The following is a 17,841-nucleotide window of genomic DNA, read 5'->3' as shown; positions in this document are numbered from 1 at the left end:
CATCATCTGTGGATCTGTTGGGGCGGTATGCAAATTGGAGTGGGTCTAGGGTTTCTGGGATAATGGTGATGATGTGAGCCATGACCAGCCTTTCAAAGCACTTCATGGCTACAGATGTGAGTGCTACGGGTCGGTAGTCATTTAGGCAGGTTATCTTAGTGTCCTTGGGCACAGGGACTATGGTGGTCTGCTTGAAACATGTTGGTATTACAGACTCAGTCAGGGACATGTTGAAAATGTCAGTGAAGACACTTGCCAGTTGGTCAGTGCATGCTCGTAGTACACATCCTAGCAATCCGTCTGGCCCTGCGGCCTTGTGAATGTTAACCTGCTTAAAAGTCTTACTCACATCGGCTACGGAGAGCGTGATCACAGTCATCCGGAACAGCTGATGCTCTCATGCTTGCTTCAGTGTTGCTTGCCTCGAAGCGAGCATAGAAGTGATTAAGCTCGTCTGGTAGGCTTGTGTCACTGGGCAACTCGCGGCTGTGCTTCCCTTTGTAGTCTAATAGTTTTCAAGCCCTGCCACATCCGACGAGCATCAGAGCCCGTGTAGTACGATTCAATCTTAGTCCTGTATTGACTCTTTGCCTGTTTGATGGTTCGTTGGAGGGCATAGTGGGATTTCTTATAAGCGTCCGTGTTAGAGTCCCGCTCCTTGAAAGCGGCAGCTCTACCCTTTAGCTCAGTGCGGATGTTGTCTGTAATCCATGGCTTCTGGTTGGGGTATGTACGTACGGTCACTGTGGGGACAACGTCATCAATGCACTTATTGATGAAGCCAGTGACTGATGTGGTGTACTCCTCAATGCTATCTGAAGAATCCCGGAACATATTCCAGTCTGTGCTAGCAAAACAGTGCTGTAGCTTAGCATCTGCGTCATCTGACCACTTTTTTTATTAACCGAGTCACTGGTGCTTCCTGCTTTAGTTTTTGCTTATAAGCAGGAATCAGGAGGATATAATTATGGTCAGATTTGCCAAATGGAGGGCGAGGGAGAGCTTTGTACGCATCTCTGTGTGTGGAGTAAAGGTGGTCTAGAGTTTTTTTACATGCTGGTAGAAATGAGGTACAACGGATTAAAGTCCCCGGCCACCAGGAGCGCTGCCTCTGGATGAGCGTTTTCCTGTTTACTTATGGCCTTATACAGCTCATTGAATGCAATCTTAGTGCCAGCATCGGTTTGTGGTGGTAAATAGACAGCTACGAAAAATATAGATGAAAACTCTCTTGGTAAATAGTGTGGTCTACAGCTTATCATGAGATACTCTACCTCCGGCGAGCAAAACCTCAAGACTTCCTTAGTATTAGATTTTATGCACCAGCTGTTGTTTACAAATATAGACCGCCACCCCTTGTCTTACCAGAGTCAGCCGTTCTATCCTGCCGATGTAGCGTATATCCCATCAGCTGTATGTTGTCCATGTCGTCGTTCAGCCACGACTCGGTGAAACATAAGATATTACAGTTTTTAATGTCCCGTTGGTAGGATAACCTTAATCTTATGTCGTCCAATTTGTTTTCAAATGATTGAACATTGGCTAATAGGATTGATGGAAGAGGCAGTTTACTCGCTAGCCGTCGGATCCTTACAAGGCACCCCGACCTACGTCCACGATATCTCTGTCTCTTTCTCATGCGAATGACGGGGATTTGGGCCTTGTCGGGTGTCTGTAGAATATCCTTTGCGTTCGACTCGTTGAAGAAAAAATCTTTGTCCAATACGAGGTGAGTAATCGCTGTCCTGATATCCAGAAGCTCTTTTTGGTCATAAGAGACGGTGGCAGAAACATTATGTACAGAATAAATAACAAAACGCGAAAAAACACACATAATAGTACAATTGGTTAGAGGGCTATAAAATACGTTTCTAAACACTTCTACATTAATGTGGATGCTACCATGATTACGGATAGTGAATAATGATGAGTGAGACGCACAAATATCATACCCCCCCCAAAAATGCAAACCTGTTCTGTTATTGTAATGGTGAGAGGTTAGCATGTCTTGGGGGTAAGATATTTGTAAGTCTAACTTTCTCACTCATTAATATTCACGATTAATTCAGGACTATCAGTAATCATAATAGCATCTACATTAACGTAGAAGTGTTTAGAAACATATTCTAATTTACAATAATTATTTATCATTCATTTCTATTGGGCAAAAAATTATCTGAAACAACCAAAAGAAACAGCAAAAGCATCCAACAAGTTTGTAGAGTTACAAGCTTGATGTATTCATTGCGTGCTAGGAATATAGGCCAAGTACTAAACTTGACTACTTTAATAAACATAAGTGAATTTGTCCAAATACTTTTGGTCCCCTAAAAAAAGTGCTGTAATTTAGACAGGCCCCGTGTAGCTTAGTTGGTAGAGCATGGCGCTTGCAACGCCAGGGTTGTGGGTTCGATTCCCATGGGGGGCCAGTATGAAAAAAATAAATGTATGCACTAACTGTAAAGTCGCTCTGGATAGGAGCGTCTGCTAAATGACTAAAATGTAAATGTAATTTAAACGGTTCACCCGATATGGATGAAAATACCCTCCAATTAAAGCTGACAGTCTGCACTTCAACCAATCTGTCATTATACCATTTCATATCCAAAGTGCTGGCGTACAGAGCCAGAACAAAAAAAAGTGCATCACTGTCACAATTCTTTTGGAGCTCAATGTATTGTATGTATTTTCCAATTGTAACGAATGTGAAGTGCCTTAGAAGTGCCCAATGCACAGCCAGTCTTGCCCAATGCACAGCCAGTCTTGCCCAAACTGTCTTGCTGCCCACATGATAACGAGGGCCACAATGGAAATAAGTTGGTAGACTTCATTGTTTTTAAATTCTCTATCATTCTTATGTAAGTATTGTTGTCCTCACATGAATTAGTGACCTTTATATGAATTTTAAACATGTCCAATAAAATGTATTAATTCAAGCAAGGCCCAAGACCCGAGTCCAGTGTACATTTGTCTCTGTTGATTTGTTTCAGTACAGCAGTGTTACAAAGTCCTTGTTGCAAAACACACACTTCACACATCGGTATTACCTTGTGGAGACATCAGCAGGTTGACACTCTCCAGCACGTCCAGGAAAAGCTCGTTGCGACGGTACTTGATGCCCTCGCGACGCCAGCCGATCTGCCCAGTCACCTGACTGGTGATCTGAGACTGCTCCTCCTTGGACTGGTGGACAGAGAGAGGGGGAAAATGAGGGATGGACAGAAAGAGGGGAGCGAGGAAAAGGACAGGGAGGAAGAAGGATGGACAGAGATCGGGGAGAGACAGAGGAACGAACAGTAGGAGAAGAGCGAAAACGAGAATGTCAGATTGTTATGTCTGAAACACTTTTCACCTGGATAATTCCAACGACAACTCAATATGTCAAGTTGGACTCAGCAATATGTTGCTGATATATCCGTAAGGAGACAGTCACCCCGCTGTGCAAGATGTAAAACAGCCTTTAAACAAACAATCAAAAAGGGAGAGTACTCACATGGTGCTGGAGAATGAAATGACCAAGGGATAAACGGCAGCCACGGAGCACAAAGACACAGAGAAAGGAGAGAGACAGAGAGCGAGACACAGAGACAGAGAGCGAGACACAGAGAGAGGAGAGAGAGACACAGAGAGCGAGAGACACAGAGAGAGGAGAGAGAGAGACACAGAGAGAGGAGAGAGAGACAGCGAGCGAGACACAGAGAGAGGAGAGAGAGACACAGCGCGAGACACCGAGACAGAGAGAGAGAGACACACAGAGACAGAGACACAGACAGAGGAGAGAGAGAGACACAGAGAGAGGAGAGAGAGACACACAGAGAGAGGAGAGAGACAGAGAGAGACACCGAGACACACAGAGAGAGAGACACAGACAGAGAGAGGAGAGAGCGAGACACAGAGAGAGGAGAGAGCGAGACACACAGACAGAGCGAGCGAGCGAGAGAAAAAAGACATTACACAAGTCTACATCGAATTCATCACTATCATCAGCTCTAACTGGAGCAATCCCTCATGCCCAACATCAACAGCTGAAAAGGTATACTACTGTGTGACTACCACGCAGTCCAAACTGGATATGAGAGATATCTTAAAATAATTGTCATGGTGCCCACCTGGCTCTTGATGCCCGTTTGAGTGATGAAGGTCTTCAGTGCGCCAGTCTCCGAGTTCTGGGGGTAGCCAAAGTCCAGGATCTCTACAAGAGGCAAGGTGACCGTGAGACCACACACTTCTGCTATGAGCTCACCAGCTGGCCTCACAAAGAAACACCATCTTATTTTATGTAACCATTACTTGACCAGGTAAATTCAGAGACCGTATTGAACATGAGCGACGATCTGGGAAATGGTTGCAGGGGAGGAGAGGGGTTGATTCGAACAGTTACCCTCTTTTAGTCTCAAACACAGTCGTCTTCCCCAAACATCATCACAGCATAGGTCAGAAGAAAGTTGTACAAAAGTTGTACATTTCCACTGCTGCATTTTCTGTATATTGCTATTCACCTAAAAGAAAACCAATATGTGGCCTGGCTGGTCTAGGGATAATGGCTACTGTGCCGGCAGGTCATTAACCTACTGCCTTAGACACAACCTCTCCACCTTTCACCACTATCATCCTATCTCACTATCTCTTCCAAAAAAAAACTTTTTAAAGATAGAAAAGCAATCATAATAATATCACCAATATCTTGAGTGGATATTAGCAAGTCTGCAATGTCTGTCACCGTCACACAGCACACCTAGACATCTGCCGGCGCTATATTTTCTTTAGGTTTAGATTTTCTTGCTTAAAACTCACAAAAATCTAAACCGAAAAAAACAACAGCACAGCAGAAAGGCTGACCGCGGCACGAGAGAACCACTTCAGGATGTGGCATGACGGTTGTGTGGAATACCTATAAAGTTTGTTAGGTTGTTGTAAACCGAGGGGGGAAATAATATGCTGCAATTGAGCACACACACACTAGGGATGGGCACAGTTATTCAAATATCCGAACAGATTTTAGTATTCGATTACTTGTGAGAGTATATTTGTTTTTTATCAATGAAAATACTATCTACAGTGCTATGAAAAAGTATTTGCCCCCTTTCTAATTTTCTCTACTTTTGCATATTTGTGATACTGAATGTTATCAGATCTTCAACCAAAACCTAATATTAGATAAAGGGAACATAAGTGAACAAATAACACAATTACATATTTATTTCATAAACAAAGTTATGTAGCACCCAATTCCCCTGTGTGAAAAAGTAATTGCCCCCTTACACTCAATAACTGGTTGTGCCACCTTTAGCTGCAATGACTCCAACCAAGGTCTGGACTTTGACTAGGCCATTCCAAAACTTCCAATGTGTTGCTTTTGAGCTATTTTCATTTCAGCTTCAGCTCACAGACGGATGGTCTGACAATCTCCTGTAGAATTTTCTGATACAGAGCAGAATTAATGGTTCCTTCTATTAAGGCAAGTCGTCCAGGTCCTGAAACAGCAAAGCAGCCCCAAACCACACCACCACCACCATGCTTGACCTTTGGTATGATGTTCTTACTGTGGAATGCTGTGTTTGTTTTTTTCCACATTTTGTTACGTTACAGCCTTATTCTAAAATGTTCTTCAATCCACAAACAATGTCCCATAATGACAAAGCAAAAAGAGGTTTAGAAATTTTTGCAAATGTATTACAAATAAAATATCACATTTACATAAGAATTCAGACCCTTTACTCAGTACTTTGTTGAAGCACCTTTAGCAGCGATTACAGCATCGAGTCTTCAAGCTTAGCACACCTGTATTTGGGGAGTTTCTCCAATTCTTCTCTGCAGCTCCTCTCAAGCTCTGTCAGGTTGGATGGGAAGCGTTGCTGCACAGCTATTTTCAGGTCTCGCCAGAGATGCTCGATCGGGTTCAAGTCCGGGCTCTGGCTGGGCCACTCAAGGACATTCAAAGACTTGTCCCGAAGCCACTCCTGCGTTGTCTTGGCTGTGTGCTACGGGTCGTTGTCCTGTTGGAAGGTGAACCTTCACCCCAGCCTGAGGTCCTGAGCGCTCTGGAGCAGGTTTTCATCAAGGATCTCTCTGTACTTTGCTCCGTTCATCTTTGCCTCGATCCTGACTAGTCTCCCAGTCCCTGCTGCTGAAAAACATCCCCACAGCATGACGCTGCCACCACCATGCTTCACCGTAGAGATGGTGCCAGGTTTCCTCCAGACTTGATGCTTGGCTTTCAGGCCAAATAGTTCAATCTTGATTTCATCAGACCAGAGAATCTTGTTTCTGAGTCCTTTAGGTGCCTTTTAGCAAACTCCAAGCGGGCTGTCATGTGCCTTTTACTGAGGAGTGGCTTCCGTCTAGCCACTCTACCATAAAGGCCTGATTGGTGAAGTCCTGCAGAGATGGTTGTCCTTCTGGAAGGTTTTCCCATCTCCACAGAGGAACTCAGAGTGACCATCGGGTTCTTGGTCACCTCCCTGACCAAGGCCCTTCTCCCCCGATTGCACAGTTTGGCTGGGCAGCCAGCTCTAGGAAGAGCCTTGGTGGTTCCAAACTTCCTCCATTTAAGAATGATGGAGGCCACTGTGTTTTTGGGGACCTTCAATGCTGCAGAACTGTTTTGGTACCCTTCCCCAGATATGTGCCTCGACACAATCCTGTTTCGGAGCACTAACGACAATTCCTTCGACCTCATGGCTTGGTTTTTGCTCTGACATGCACTGTCAACTGTGGGACCTTATATAGACAAGTGTGTGCCTTTTCAAGTCATGTCCAATCAATTGAATTTACCACAGGTGGACTCCAATCAAGTTGTAGAAACATCTCAAGGATGATCAATGGAAACAGGATGCACCTGAGCTCAATTTTGAGTCTCATAGCAAAGGGTCTGAATACCTATGTAAATAAGGTATTTCTGTTTATTATTTTTAATACATTTGCAAAAATGTCAAAAAAAAATATTTTGCTTCGTCATTATGGGGTATTGTGTGTAGATTGCTGAGGATTTTTACTTATTTAATCAACTTTAAAATAAGGCTGTAACGTAACAAAATGTGGAAAAAGTCAAGGGGTCTGAATACTTTCCGAAGGCACTGTATCTACAGAAATATGACAGATCCTGCTTCTGTTGCCTGTTTGAGTGTTTGTTTAATAGCCTACTGATTCCGTGAGCACCAAGCCTCACGCAACGACATGTCAAGTAAACAATTTCACAAATTCGGCTGTATTTAATCTTTGCTTTGCTGTAATAAAGGCTTTAAACTATTTTTTGATAGAACAGCCTCTCTGGTGTTAATTATGATTTATTTAGTGTTGTTTACACTGTTCCAAATTGTCCGAAAAAAAATAAAAATAATAATAAGTGATGTCATTATCATAAGTAGTCTTAGTATAGCAGCCTTGTATAACCACCATGGAGCTGTAGGCCTAAGAGCACATCCTGTTTAGTCTTAATACCGTAACTTACTTCGGCTTAAATTTCAATACTTCTATAGGCTACTGTATCAATCAATCAATCATTCGTTCATGTCATCACACAATATGAGTCATTCATGATTTGAAATGCAACCAAGTGTTTTAGTTTTTAAATAAAATAAAGTGAGCCTTGAATAATTAGCTTAAATAATAAAACCGTTCCATTTCAAAATTGCATTCACGAATGAATGAGACTGTTTTTAGTCTTGGCTGTAATAAAAGGCTTGCCAAAAAACATTACAGACTCTCTGGTACACTTATAATTGATTTAGTGTTGTTCAGAGTTTGTTATAACCAATTTATTCATGTGATTATGATATGCTATGCTTTGCTACGCTATAGGCACAGCCTGCCCGCTCATTAGGCAGATTGACGAAGGCGGCATTTTCTAAGCTAAACTGACCAAGACGCACCTCCAACAACACATAAAACCTCACATAATTCTGCCCAAAAACCAGTGGCATATGGATGTTTTAGGTGAGCGCTGATGCACAAGGCTGGGATGGGCTACAGGACAATAGGCAAGCAGCTTGGTGAGAAGGCAACAACTGTTGGCGCAATTATTAGAAAAATGGAAGAAGTTCAAGATCACGGTCAATCACCCTCGGTCTGGGGCTCCATGCAAGATCTCACCTCGTGGGGCATCAATGATAATAATAATAATAACAATAATAATAATAATAAGCCATTTAGCAGACGCTTTTATCCAAAGCGACTTACAGTCATGCGTGCACACATTTTTGTGTATGGGTGGTCCCGGGGATCGAACCCACTACCTTGGCGTTACAAGCGCCGTGCTCTACCAGTTCAGCTACAGAGGACCACATGATCATGAGGAAGGTGAGGGATCAGCCCAGAACTACACAGCAGGACCTGGTCAATGACCTGAAGAGAGCTGGGACCACAGTCTCAAAGAAAACCATTAGTAACACACTACGCCGTCATGGATTAAAATCCTGCAGCGCACGCAAGGTCCCCCTGCTCAAGTCAGCACATGTCCAGGCCCGTCTGACGTTTGCCAATGACCATCTGGATGATCCAGAGGAGGAATGGGAGAAGGTCATGTGGTCTGATGAGACAAAAATAGAGCTTTTTGGTCTAAACTCCACTCGCTGTGTTTGGAGGAAGAAGAAGGATGAGTACAACCCCAAGAACACCATCCCAACCGTGAAATATGGAGGTGGAAACATCATTCTTTGGGGATGCTTTTCTGAAAAGGGGACAGGACGACTGCACCGTATTGAGGGGAGGATGGATGGGGCCAGAATAACCTAATGTCCTCTGATAATACTCATCCCATGCGAATCAACATCCCTGTGTTTTAAGGGAAATGTCTGCGTTTGACAGGTGTTGCTCGTAGTTTGCGCAAGAAAACAATAATGGATTCGATAAATTTAACTAAGTGATGCGCATAAGCTACAGTGGGGAAAAAAAGTATTTAGTCAGCCACCAATTGTGCAAGTTCTCCCACTTAAAAAGATGAGAGAGACCTGTAATTTTCATCATAGGTACACGTCAACTATGACAGACAAAATTAGGAAAAAAAATCCAGAAAATCACATTGTAGGATTTTTAATGAATGTATTTGCAAATTATGGTGGAAAATAAGTATTTGGTCAATAACAAAAGTTTCTCAATACTTTGTTATATACCCTTTGATGGCAATGACACAGGTCAAACGTTTTCTGTAAGTCTTCACAAGGTTTTCACACACTGTTGCTGGTATTTTGGCCCATTCCTCCATGCAGATCTCCTCTAGAGCAGTGATGTTTTGGGGCTGTCGCTGGGCAACACAGACTTTCAACTCCCTCCAAAGATTTTCTATGGGGTTGAGATCTGGAGACTGGCTAGGCCACTCCAGGACCTTGAAATGCTTCTTACAAAGCCACTCCTTCGTTGCCCGGGCGGTGTGTTTGGGATCATTGTCATGCTGAAAGACCCAGCAACGTTTCATCTTCAATGCCCTTGCTGATGGAAGGAGGTTTTCACTCAAAATCTCATGATACATGGCCCCATTCATTCTTTCATTTACACGGATCAGTCGTCCTGGTCCCTTTGCAGAAAAACAGCCCCAAAGCATGATGTGTCCACCCCCATGCTTCGCAGTAGGTATGGTGTTCTTTGGATGCAACTCAGCATTCCTTGTCCTCCAAACACGACGAGTTGAGTTTTGACCAAAATTTTCTATTTTGGTTTCATCTGACCATATGACATTCTCCCAATCCTCTTCTGGATCATCCAAATGCACTCTAGCAAACTTCAGACGGGCCTGGACATGTACTGGCTTAAGCAGGGGGACACGTCTGGCACTGCAGGATTTTAGTCCCTGGCGGCGTAGTGTGTTACTGATGGTAGGCTTTGTTACTTTGGTCCCAGCTCTCTGCAGGTCATTCACTATGTCCCCCCGTGTGGTTCTGGGATTTTTGCTCACCGTTCTTGTGATCATTTTGACCCCACGGGGTGAGATCTTGCGTGGAGCCCCAGATCGAGGGAGATTATCAGTGGTCTTGTATGTCTTCCATTTCCTAATAATTGCTCCCACAGTTGATTTCTTCAAACCAAGCTGCTTACCTATTGCAGATTAGTCTTCCCAGCCTGGTGCAGGTCTACAATTTTGTTTCTGGTGTCCTTTGACAGCTCTTTGGTCTTGGCCATAGTGGAGTTTGGAGTGTGACTGTTTGAGGTTGTGGACAGGTGTCTTTTATACTGATAACAAGTTCAAACAGGTGCCATTAATACAGGTAACGAGTGGAGGACAGAGGAGCCTCTTAAAGAAGAAGTTACAGGTCTGTGAGAGCCAGAAATCTTGCTTGTTTGTAGGTGACCAAATACTTATTTTCCACCATAATTTGCAAATAAATTCATTAAAAATCCTACAATGTGATTTTCTGGATTTTTCTTTCTCAATTTGTCTGTCATAGTTGACGTGTACCTATGATGAAAATTACAGGCCTCTCTCATCTTTTTAAGTGGGAGAACTTGCACAATTGGTGGCTGACTAAATACTTTTTTTCCCCACTGTATATATGAATGGCCTACACTATATATGAATGGCCTAAACTATATATGAATGGCCTAAACTATATATGAATGGCCTAAACTATATATGAATGGCCTACATGTAGCCTATCAACTTTCACAGTGAATGCTTTTGTTTATATGTTTCGGGCGAATGAATGTAATATTACCAAATGCATCAGTAAAAAATAGAGCCTATTTAATGCAACCCTTGCTCTGAACAGTTGATGTTGAGTTGTGTCTGTTACTTGAACACATTTATTTCGGCTGAAATCTGAGGTGCAGTTAACTCTAATGAACTTATCCTCTGCAGCAGAGGTAACTCTGGGTCTTCCTTTCCTTTGGCGGTCCTCATGAGAGCCAGTTTCATCATAGCGCTTGATGGTTTTTGAGACTGCACTTGAAGAAACTTTCAAAGTTCTTGAAATGTTCTGGATTGACTGACCTTCATGTCTTAAAGTAATGATGGACTGTCGTTTCTCTTTGCTTATTTGAGCTGTTCTTGCCATAATATGGACTTGGTCTTTTACCAAATAGGGCTATCTTCTGTATACCACCTCTACCTTGTCACAACACAACGGATTGGCTCAAACGCATTAAGAAGGAAAGAAATTCCACAAATTAACTTTAAAAAAAGGCACACCTGTTAATTGAAATAAATTCCAGGTGACTACCTCATGAAGCTGGTTGAGAGAATGCCAAGAGTGTGCAAAGCTGTCATCAAGGCAAAGCGTGGCTACTTTAAAGAATCTAAAATATATTTTGATTTGTTTAACACTTTTTTGGTTACTACATGATTCCATATGTGTTATTTCATAGTTTTGATGTCTTCACTATTATTCTACAATGTAGAAAATAGTAAAAAAATAAAGAAAAACCCTGGAATGAGTAGGTGTGTCCAAACTTTTGACTGGTACTGTATATCGTATTTAAAACATGTATTTCAACTCTCCGGATATCAAATTATTTGAATACTGCAATAATTTCAAATACCCATCCCTAACACACAAACACACAGTAGCAACATTAGACGACTGACACATCAGCTCGACTCTTTCCAGAGAAAAAAAGATAACGGTAGCCTAAAAGAGCGGTAAAAGAAAAGGCTTCCTTTACCGTCCAGCAGCTCGTAGATCAGCACAAAGTTGTTCTTGATGTTCTCCTCGCTGATCTTGCCGAAGTAGGCCGTCATGACGTCGCACATCTTAAGATGAGATAAAATAAGATAGTTCTTTATTAATCCCGAAGGAAAAAACGTTGATTGTGCCAGCCAATACATACAACACCAATAAATATACCTTGTAGAGGAACTCGAACACCATGGCGGCGTTGACATTCTGCTTGGTGACCGCCGCCAGCCAGATGTTGGAGCGCTTGACGTGGAAGAAGCTGGTGCGGGCGATGTTGGTGACCGGCGAGCGTACCTGCTGCCGCGCATGGATCACGTTCACGCGGAACGCATCCACCGCATTGCGCCTGTATACACAAATACAGAAAAGGAGGGGGTCGTTAGAGACATTCAAAAAGGTAGACCTTGAGCAGCATGCACACACGGAAGAGGAACAGAGTGTGTTAGAGACATTTAACTGTATTAGGCAAGTAAAGATATGAGATGATTGAAAGTCAAAGAGGGGGAGAGTGAAAGAGCAGGAGAGTGAAAGAGGACCACGAGATGCACGGAAGAAAGGAAACGGTAAAGGGGCATGTAGCCTACATTTGGAGAAAAAGAAACCTGGCTTTTGTCACTGCAGCTGGCAAGACACTTGCAGTCAGGAGATGATCAGTTGCCAAGCAAGCACATCATCTTACCTATTCCTACAGTAGCCAAATGGACAAGATGATGGACATGGAGAGAAATGGTACCAGCAGAAAGGGTGGACAGAAACACAAAAGACAAGGAGGAAAAGAAGAGGGAAAGGAGAATGAAGATGGGAATCAGGGCAGAGGGTTAGAGAGAGATACGAAGGGCGGGCCCAAAAAATGAATATTAAATAAATTCAATTATAGCCGGCATCCCGATTTCATGCTTCAGCACCATTCTCTCACTCCTTGCGCACTGCCTTACGTGCATGCGCAGAGAGAGGGAGAGAGAGAGAGAAGCCTTGGCCTTTTTCAGAGGTAAAACGAAAGCTAGAGAGGGAAAAAAAGAGTATGCCCATAGCCTAAGGGTAATGTCCTCAGTGTGGACAAGTTTTAATATTGTAGTGGACAAAGATGAGACGAATGTTGGTGCGGCCAAATGCAGGTTACTGTGCAACTCACTATTCAGGTAGAATAACATTTTTACACTTTTATTTATTTTCATATTTAGTCATTTGTTTTATCATCATCATTAATATTATTATTATTATTGTAGGCCTATTTATTAATCTAAACCAGTTCTTTAAATATGTACGTGTTTTGTTTCATTCGGTTGAGACATTTTTGTTGGTTAGTTCGGTCTTTTTAATCATTTGCTCCTTATTTAGTTTAAGTTAGAAGTAAGCCTGTTGTAAAATAGATATCATTAGCCGATTGCTGTCAGTTGTTGGGTACGGCAGGCACTAGCCTTTGTTGGTAATTGCTGCAATACACTGAGTGTACAAAACATTAGGAACACCTGCCCTTTCCTTGACAGACTGACAAGGTGAATCCAGGTGAAAGCTATGATCCCCTATTGATGTCACCTGTTAAATCCACTTCAATCAGTGGTCACCGACCGGTCGATCTCCAAGGCATTCCTAGTCGATCGCCAAGCATTTCTGTAAAAAACCCAACGATAAACCTTGCGTTACTATTTTTTACATTCGTCTCATGCGGTTGGTGCACCTGATTCAGCTGTCCTGCGCGCCGGGTAGGCGACGTGTTCCCATTTTGAACCATTTCATATGTCTGAAGGTACAAACTCTGGCATTCCGGCGGGAGCAAATCAAGTGCTCTATAGACCTACCACTGGCCAATCGGATGGCTCAGATTACAGTGTCCGCAGTAACGTAGCAGGCGTAAAAGAAAGCTACAGCAAAGCCGATACTGAGATTTCTAAACTTTTAAAACCATGACTACAGAGAGACTGTCAACGAATACAGCAAAGAGCTGCTGTTTTTATGAGTGAGTTCATGTTTAAGTTCTTACTCAGCACTGTCATCACTTTCTATTCTACACTTTCACAAGCCATAAAATGCGCATTCTCCCTACTTCCACTCGCACTACAACCAGCACTGCAGCTGCAATGAATGAGTAGGGAAGTGTATCGATAGGCTTGCGTTATTAGCAGATTGTCAAAATTTCAATTTCTCTGGTCATAGCAGTAACAACATGAATTTGTGCATGAGGCAGAAATAATGTGTTGCGACTCGAGTTTCACCATCAGCTGGAAGACAGTGTCCCTTTTTGGTCAGTGTCAGCGGAGGAAAGGGAGAGCGGAGGGACGTTGAGAGGCGGACCCTCAGTCTGCTTCCCTCTCCCTCCACTGAGATTGACCATAATATGCAGGCTCCATCAGCCCAGTAAAATAAAAAAAGCTAATTATGCTCACTCAGCTGTGCCTCACAAGTAATACAACAACTGATCTATTACCAGTGTGATCATATAGCCTACCTCAAATGTTCAAATATAATAAAAAATGGTCTGAGAAGAACAATCCATTGGCAGGGCAATTCAAGCAAAGACAATATGCGGTGATCATGTTTTGGGCCTATAGCCTACTGCACACACCTCATTACTACAGTACTGTTTTTAAATAGGTTCATCTTGCATATACAGTGAGGGAAAAAAGTATTTGATCCCCTGCTGATTTTGTACGTTTGCCCACTGACAAAGACATGATCAGTCTATAATTTTAATGGTAGGTTTATTTGAACAGTGAGAAACAGAATAACAACAACAAAAATCCAGAAAAACGCATGTCAAAAATGTTATTAATTGATTTGCATTTTAATGAGGGAAATAAGTATTTGACCCCTCTGCAAAACATGACTTAGTACTTGGTGGCAAAACCCTTGTTGGCAATCACAGAGGTCAGACGTTTCTTGTAGTTGGCCACCAGGTTTGCACACATCTCAGGAGGGATTTTGTTCCACTCCTCTTTGCAGATCTTCTCCAAGCCATTAAGGTTTCGGGGCTGACGTTTGGCAACTCGAACCTTCAGCTCCCTCCACAGATTTTCTATGGGATTAAGGTCTGGAGACTGGCTAGGCCACTCCAGGACCTTAATGTGCTTATTTTTGAGCCACTCCTTTGTTGCCTTGGCCGTGTGTTTTGGGTCATTGTCATGCTGGAATACCCATCCACGACCCATTTTCAATACCCTGGCTGAGGGAAGGAGGTTCTCACCCAAGATTTGACGGTACATGGCCCTGTCCATCGTCCCTTTGATGCGGTGAAGTTGTATTGTCCCCTTAGCAGAAAAACACCCCCAAAGCATAATGTTTCCATCTTCATGTTTGACGGTGGGGATGGTGTTCTTGGGGTCATAGGCAGCATTCCTCCTCCTCCAAACACGGCGAGTTGAGTTGATGCCAAAGAGCTCCAATTTGGTCTCATCTGACCACAACACTTTCACCCAGTTCTCCTCTGAATCATTCATATGTTCATTGGCAAACTTCAGACGGCCCTGTATATGTGCTTTCTTGAGCAGGGGGACCTTGCGGGCACTGCAGGATTTCAGTCCTTCACGGTGTAGTGTGTTACCAATTGTTTTCTTGGTGACTATGGTCCCAGCTGCCTTGAGATCATTGACAAGATCCTCCCGTGTAGTTCTGGGCTGATTCCTCACCGTTATCATGATCATTGCAACTCCACGAGGTGAGATCTTGCATGGAGCCCCAGGCCGAGGGAGATTGACAGTTATTTTGTGTTTCTTCCATTTGCGAATAATCGCACCAACTGTTGTCACCTTCTCACCAAGCTGCTTGGCGATGGTCTTGTAGCCCATTCCAGCCTTGTGTAGGTCTACAATCTTGTCCCTGACATCCTTGGAGAGCTCTTTGGTCTCGGCCATGGTGGAGAGTTTGGAATCTGATTGATTGATTGCTTCTGTGGACAGGTGTCTTTTATACAGGTAACAAGCTGAGATTAGGAGCATTCCCTTTAAAGTGCGCTCCTAATCTCAGCTCGTTACCTGTATAAAAGACACCTGGGAGCCAGAAATCTTTGACTGAGAGGGGGTCAAATACTTATTTCCCTCATTAAAATGCAAACAAATCTATAACATTTTTGACATGGGCTTTTCTGGATTTTTTTGTTGTTATTCTGTCTCTCACTGTTCAAATAAACCTACCATTAAAATTGTAGACTGATCATTTCTTTGTCAGTGGGCAAACGTACAAAATCAGCAGGCGATCAAATACTTTTTTCCCCCTCACTGGACTTACGTTTTTAAGTCATGTAAAAAATATGTCTACAGTACCAGTAAAAAGTTTGGACATACCTCCTCATTCAAGGGTCTTTATTTTTACTATTTTCTACATTGTAGAATAGTAGTGAAGACATCAAAACTATGAAATAACACATATGAAATCATGTAGTAACCAAAAAAAAGTGTTAAATCAAAATATATTTTATATTTGAGATTCTTCAAAGTAGCCACCCTTTGCCTTGATGACAGCTTTGCACACTCTTGGCATTCTCTCAACCAGCTTCATGAGGTAGTCACCTGGAATGCATTTAAATTAACAGGTGTGCCTTCTTAAAAGTGAATTTGTGGAATTTCTTTCCTTCTTAATGCGTTTGTGCCAATCAGTTGTGTTGTGACAAGGTAGGGGGGTATACAGAAGATGGTCTTTTACCAAATAGAGCTAGTCCATATTATGGCAAGAACAGCTCAAATAAGCAAAGAGAAACGACAGTCCATCATTACTTTAAGACATGAAAGTCAGTCAATCTGGAAAATTTCAAGAACTTTCTTCAAGTGCAGTCGCAAAAACCATCAAGCGCTATGATGAAACTGGCTCTCATGAGGACCGCCACAGGAAAGGAAGACCCAGAGTTACCTCTGCTGCAGAGGATAAGTTTATTAGTTACCAGCCTCAGAAATTGCAGTCCAAATAAATGCTTCACAGAGTTCAATTAACAGACACATCGCAACATCAACTGTTCAGAGGAGACTGAGTAAATCAAAGGACACCAATAAGAAGAAGAAACTTGCTTGGGCCAAGAAACACGAGCAATGGACATTAGACCGGTGGAAATCTGTCCTTTGGTCTGATGAGTCCAAATGTGAGATTTTTGGTTCCAACCGCCGTGTCTTTGTGAGACGCTGAGTAGGTGAACTGATGATCTCCGCATGTGTGGTTCCCACCGTGAAGCATGGAGAAGGAGGTGTGATGGTGTGGGGGTGCTTTGCTGGTGCCACGGTCTGTGATTTATTTAGAATTCAAGGCACACTTAACCAGCATGGCTACCACAGCATTCTGCGGCGATACGCCATCCCATCTGGTTTGCGCTTAGTGGGACTATCATTTGTTTTTCAACAGGACAATGTCCCAAAACACACCTCAAGGCTGTGTAAGGGCTATTTGACCAAGAAGGAGTGATGGAGTGCTGCATCAGATGACCTGGCCTCCACAATCACCCGACCTCAACCCAATTGAGATGGTTTGGGATGAGTTGGACCGCAGAGTGAAGGAAAAGCAGCCAACAAGTGCTCAGCATATGTGGGAACTCCTTCAAGACTGTTGGAAAAGCATTCTAGGTGAAGCTGGTTGAGAGAATGCCAAGAGTGTGCAAAGCTGTCATCAAGGCAAAGGGTGGCTACTTTGAAGAATCTCAAACCCTTGAATGAGTAGGTGTGTCCAAACTTTTGACTGGGACTGACAGACTGACTGACTGACTGTCTGTATATATAAATAAAACAGTATCTCGGCTTACCTTTTGACTCAAAAAGTGATACACTCAAAAAAGGTTGGTGACCACTGGTGTAGATGAAGGGGAGGAGACATGCTAAAGGATTTTTAAGCCTTGAGACAATGATAGTGTGTGCGCAATTCAGAGGGTGAATGGGAATGAAAAGATTTAAGTGCCTTTGAACGGGGTATGGTAGTAGGTGCCAAGTGTGTCAAAAACTGCAACGCTGCTGGGTTTTTCCACGCTCAACAGTTTCCCGTGTGTATCAAAAATGGTCCACCACCCAAAGGACATCCAGCCAACTTGACACAACTGTGGGAAGCATTGGAGTCCTGTGGAAGGCTTTCAACACCTTGTAGGGTCCATGCCCCATCGAATTGAAGCTGTTCTGAGGGCAAAAGTGGGTGGAACTCAATATTAGGAAGGTGTTCCTAGAGTTTTGTACTACTTTTGTGAAGGTTTAAACCATTCTGTTGAGCCATTTTCTTTGGCCAAATTAAGTGTTTACTGCAATATACTAGCCTGCTTGTATGACTGTAAGTC

The 17,841-nt window shown here is 43.0% G+C and overlaps 1 protein-coding gene across 2 annotated transcripts in view; it reads right to left on the bottom strand.

Annotated features, from left to right (window-relative positions):
• The window catches only part of LOC311105906 (AP-2 complex subunit mu), a 47,810-nt gene that overhangs the window by 17,138 nt on the left and 12,831 nt on the right, over positions 1-17,841 (bottom strand). For both annotated transcript variants that reach the window (XM_084148135.1, XM_084148134.1), the window contains exons 3-6: positions 11,775-11,952; positions 11,593-11,680; positions 4,110-4,192; positions 3,048-3,183 (exon numbers count right to left, since the gene is read on the bottom strand). In XM_084148135.1, the coding sequence (XP_084004261.1) occupies positions 3,048-3,183; positions 4,110-4,192; positions 11,593-11,680; positions 11,775-11,952 (485 nt within the window). The remainder of the gene's footprint in view (positions 1-3,047; positions 3,184-4,109; positions 4,193-11,592; positions 11,681-11,774; positions 11,953-17,841) is intronic.

The sequence above is a fragment of the Coregonus lavaretus genome (genome assembly GCF_964263955.1).
Source record: "Coregonus lavaretus genome assembly, chromosome: 30".
NCBI lineage: Eukaryota > Metazoa > Chordata > Actinopteri > Salmoniformes > Salmonidae > Coregonus > Coregonus lavaretus.
Note: the sequence above shows the minus strand (reverse complement) of the source record. Positions and strands in the feature narration are given on the sequence as shown.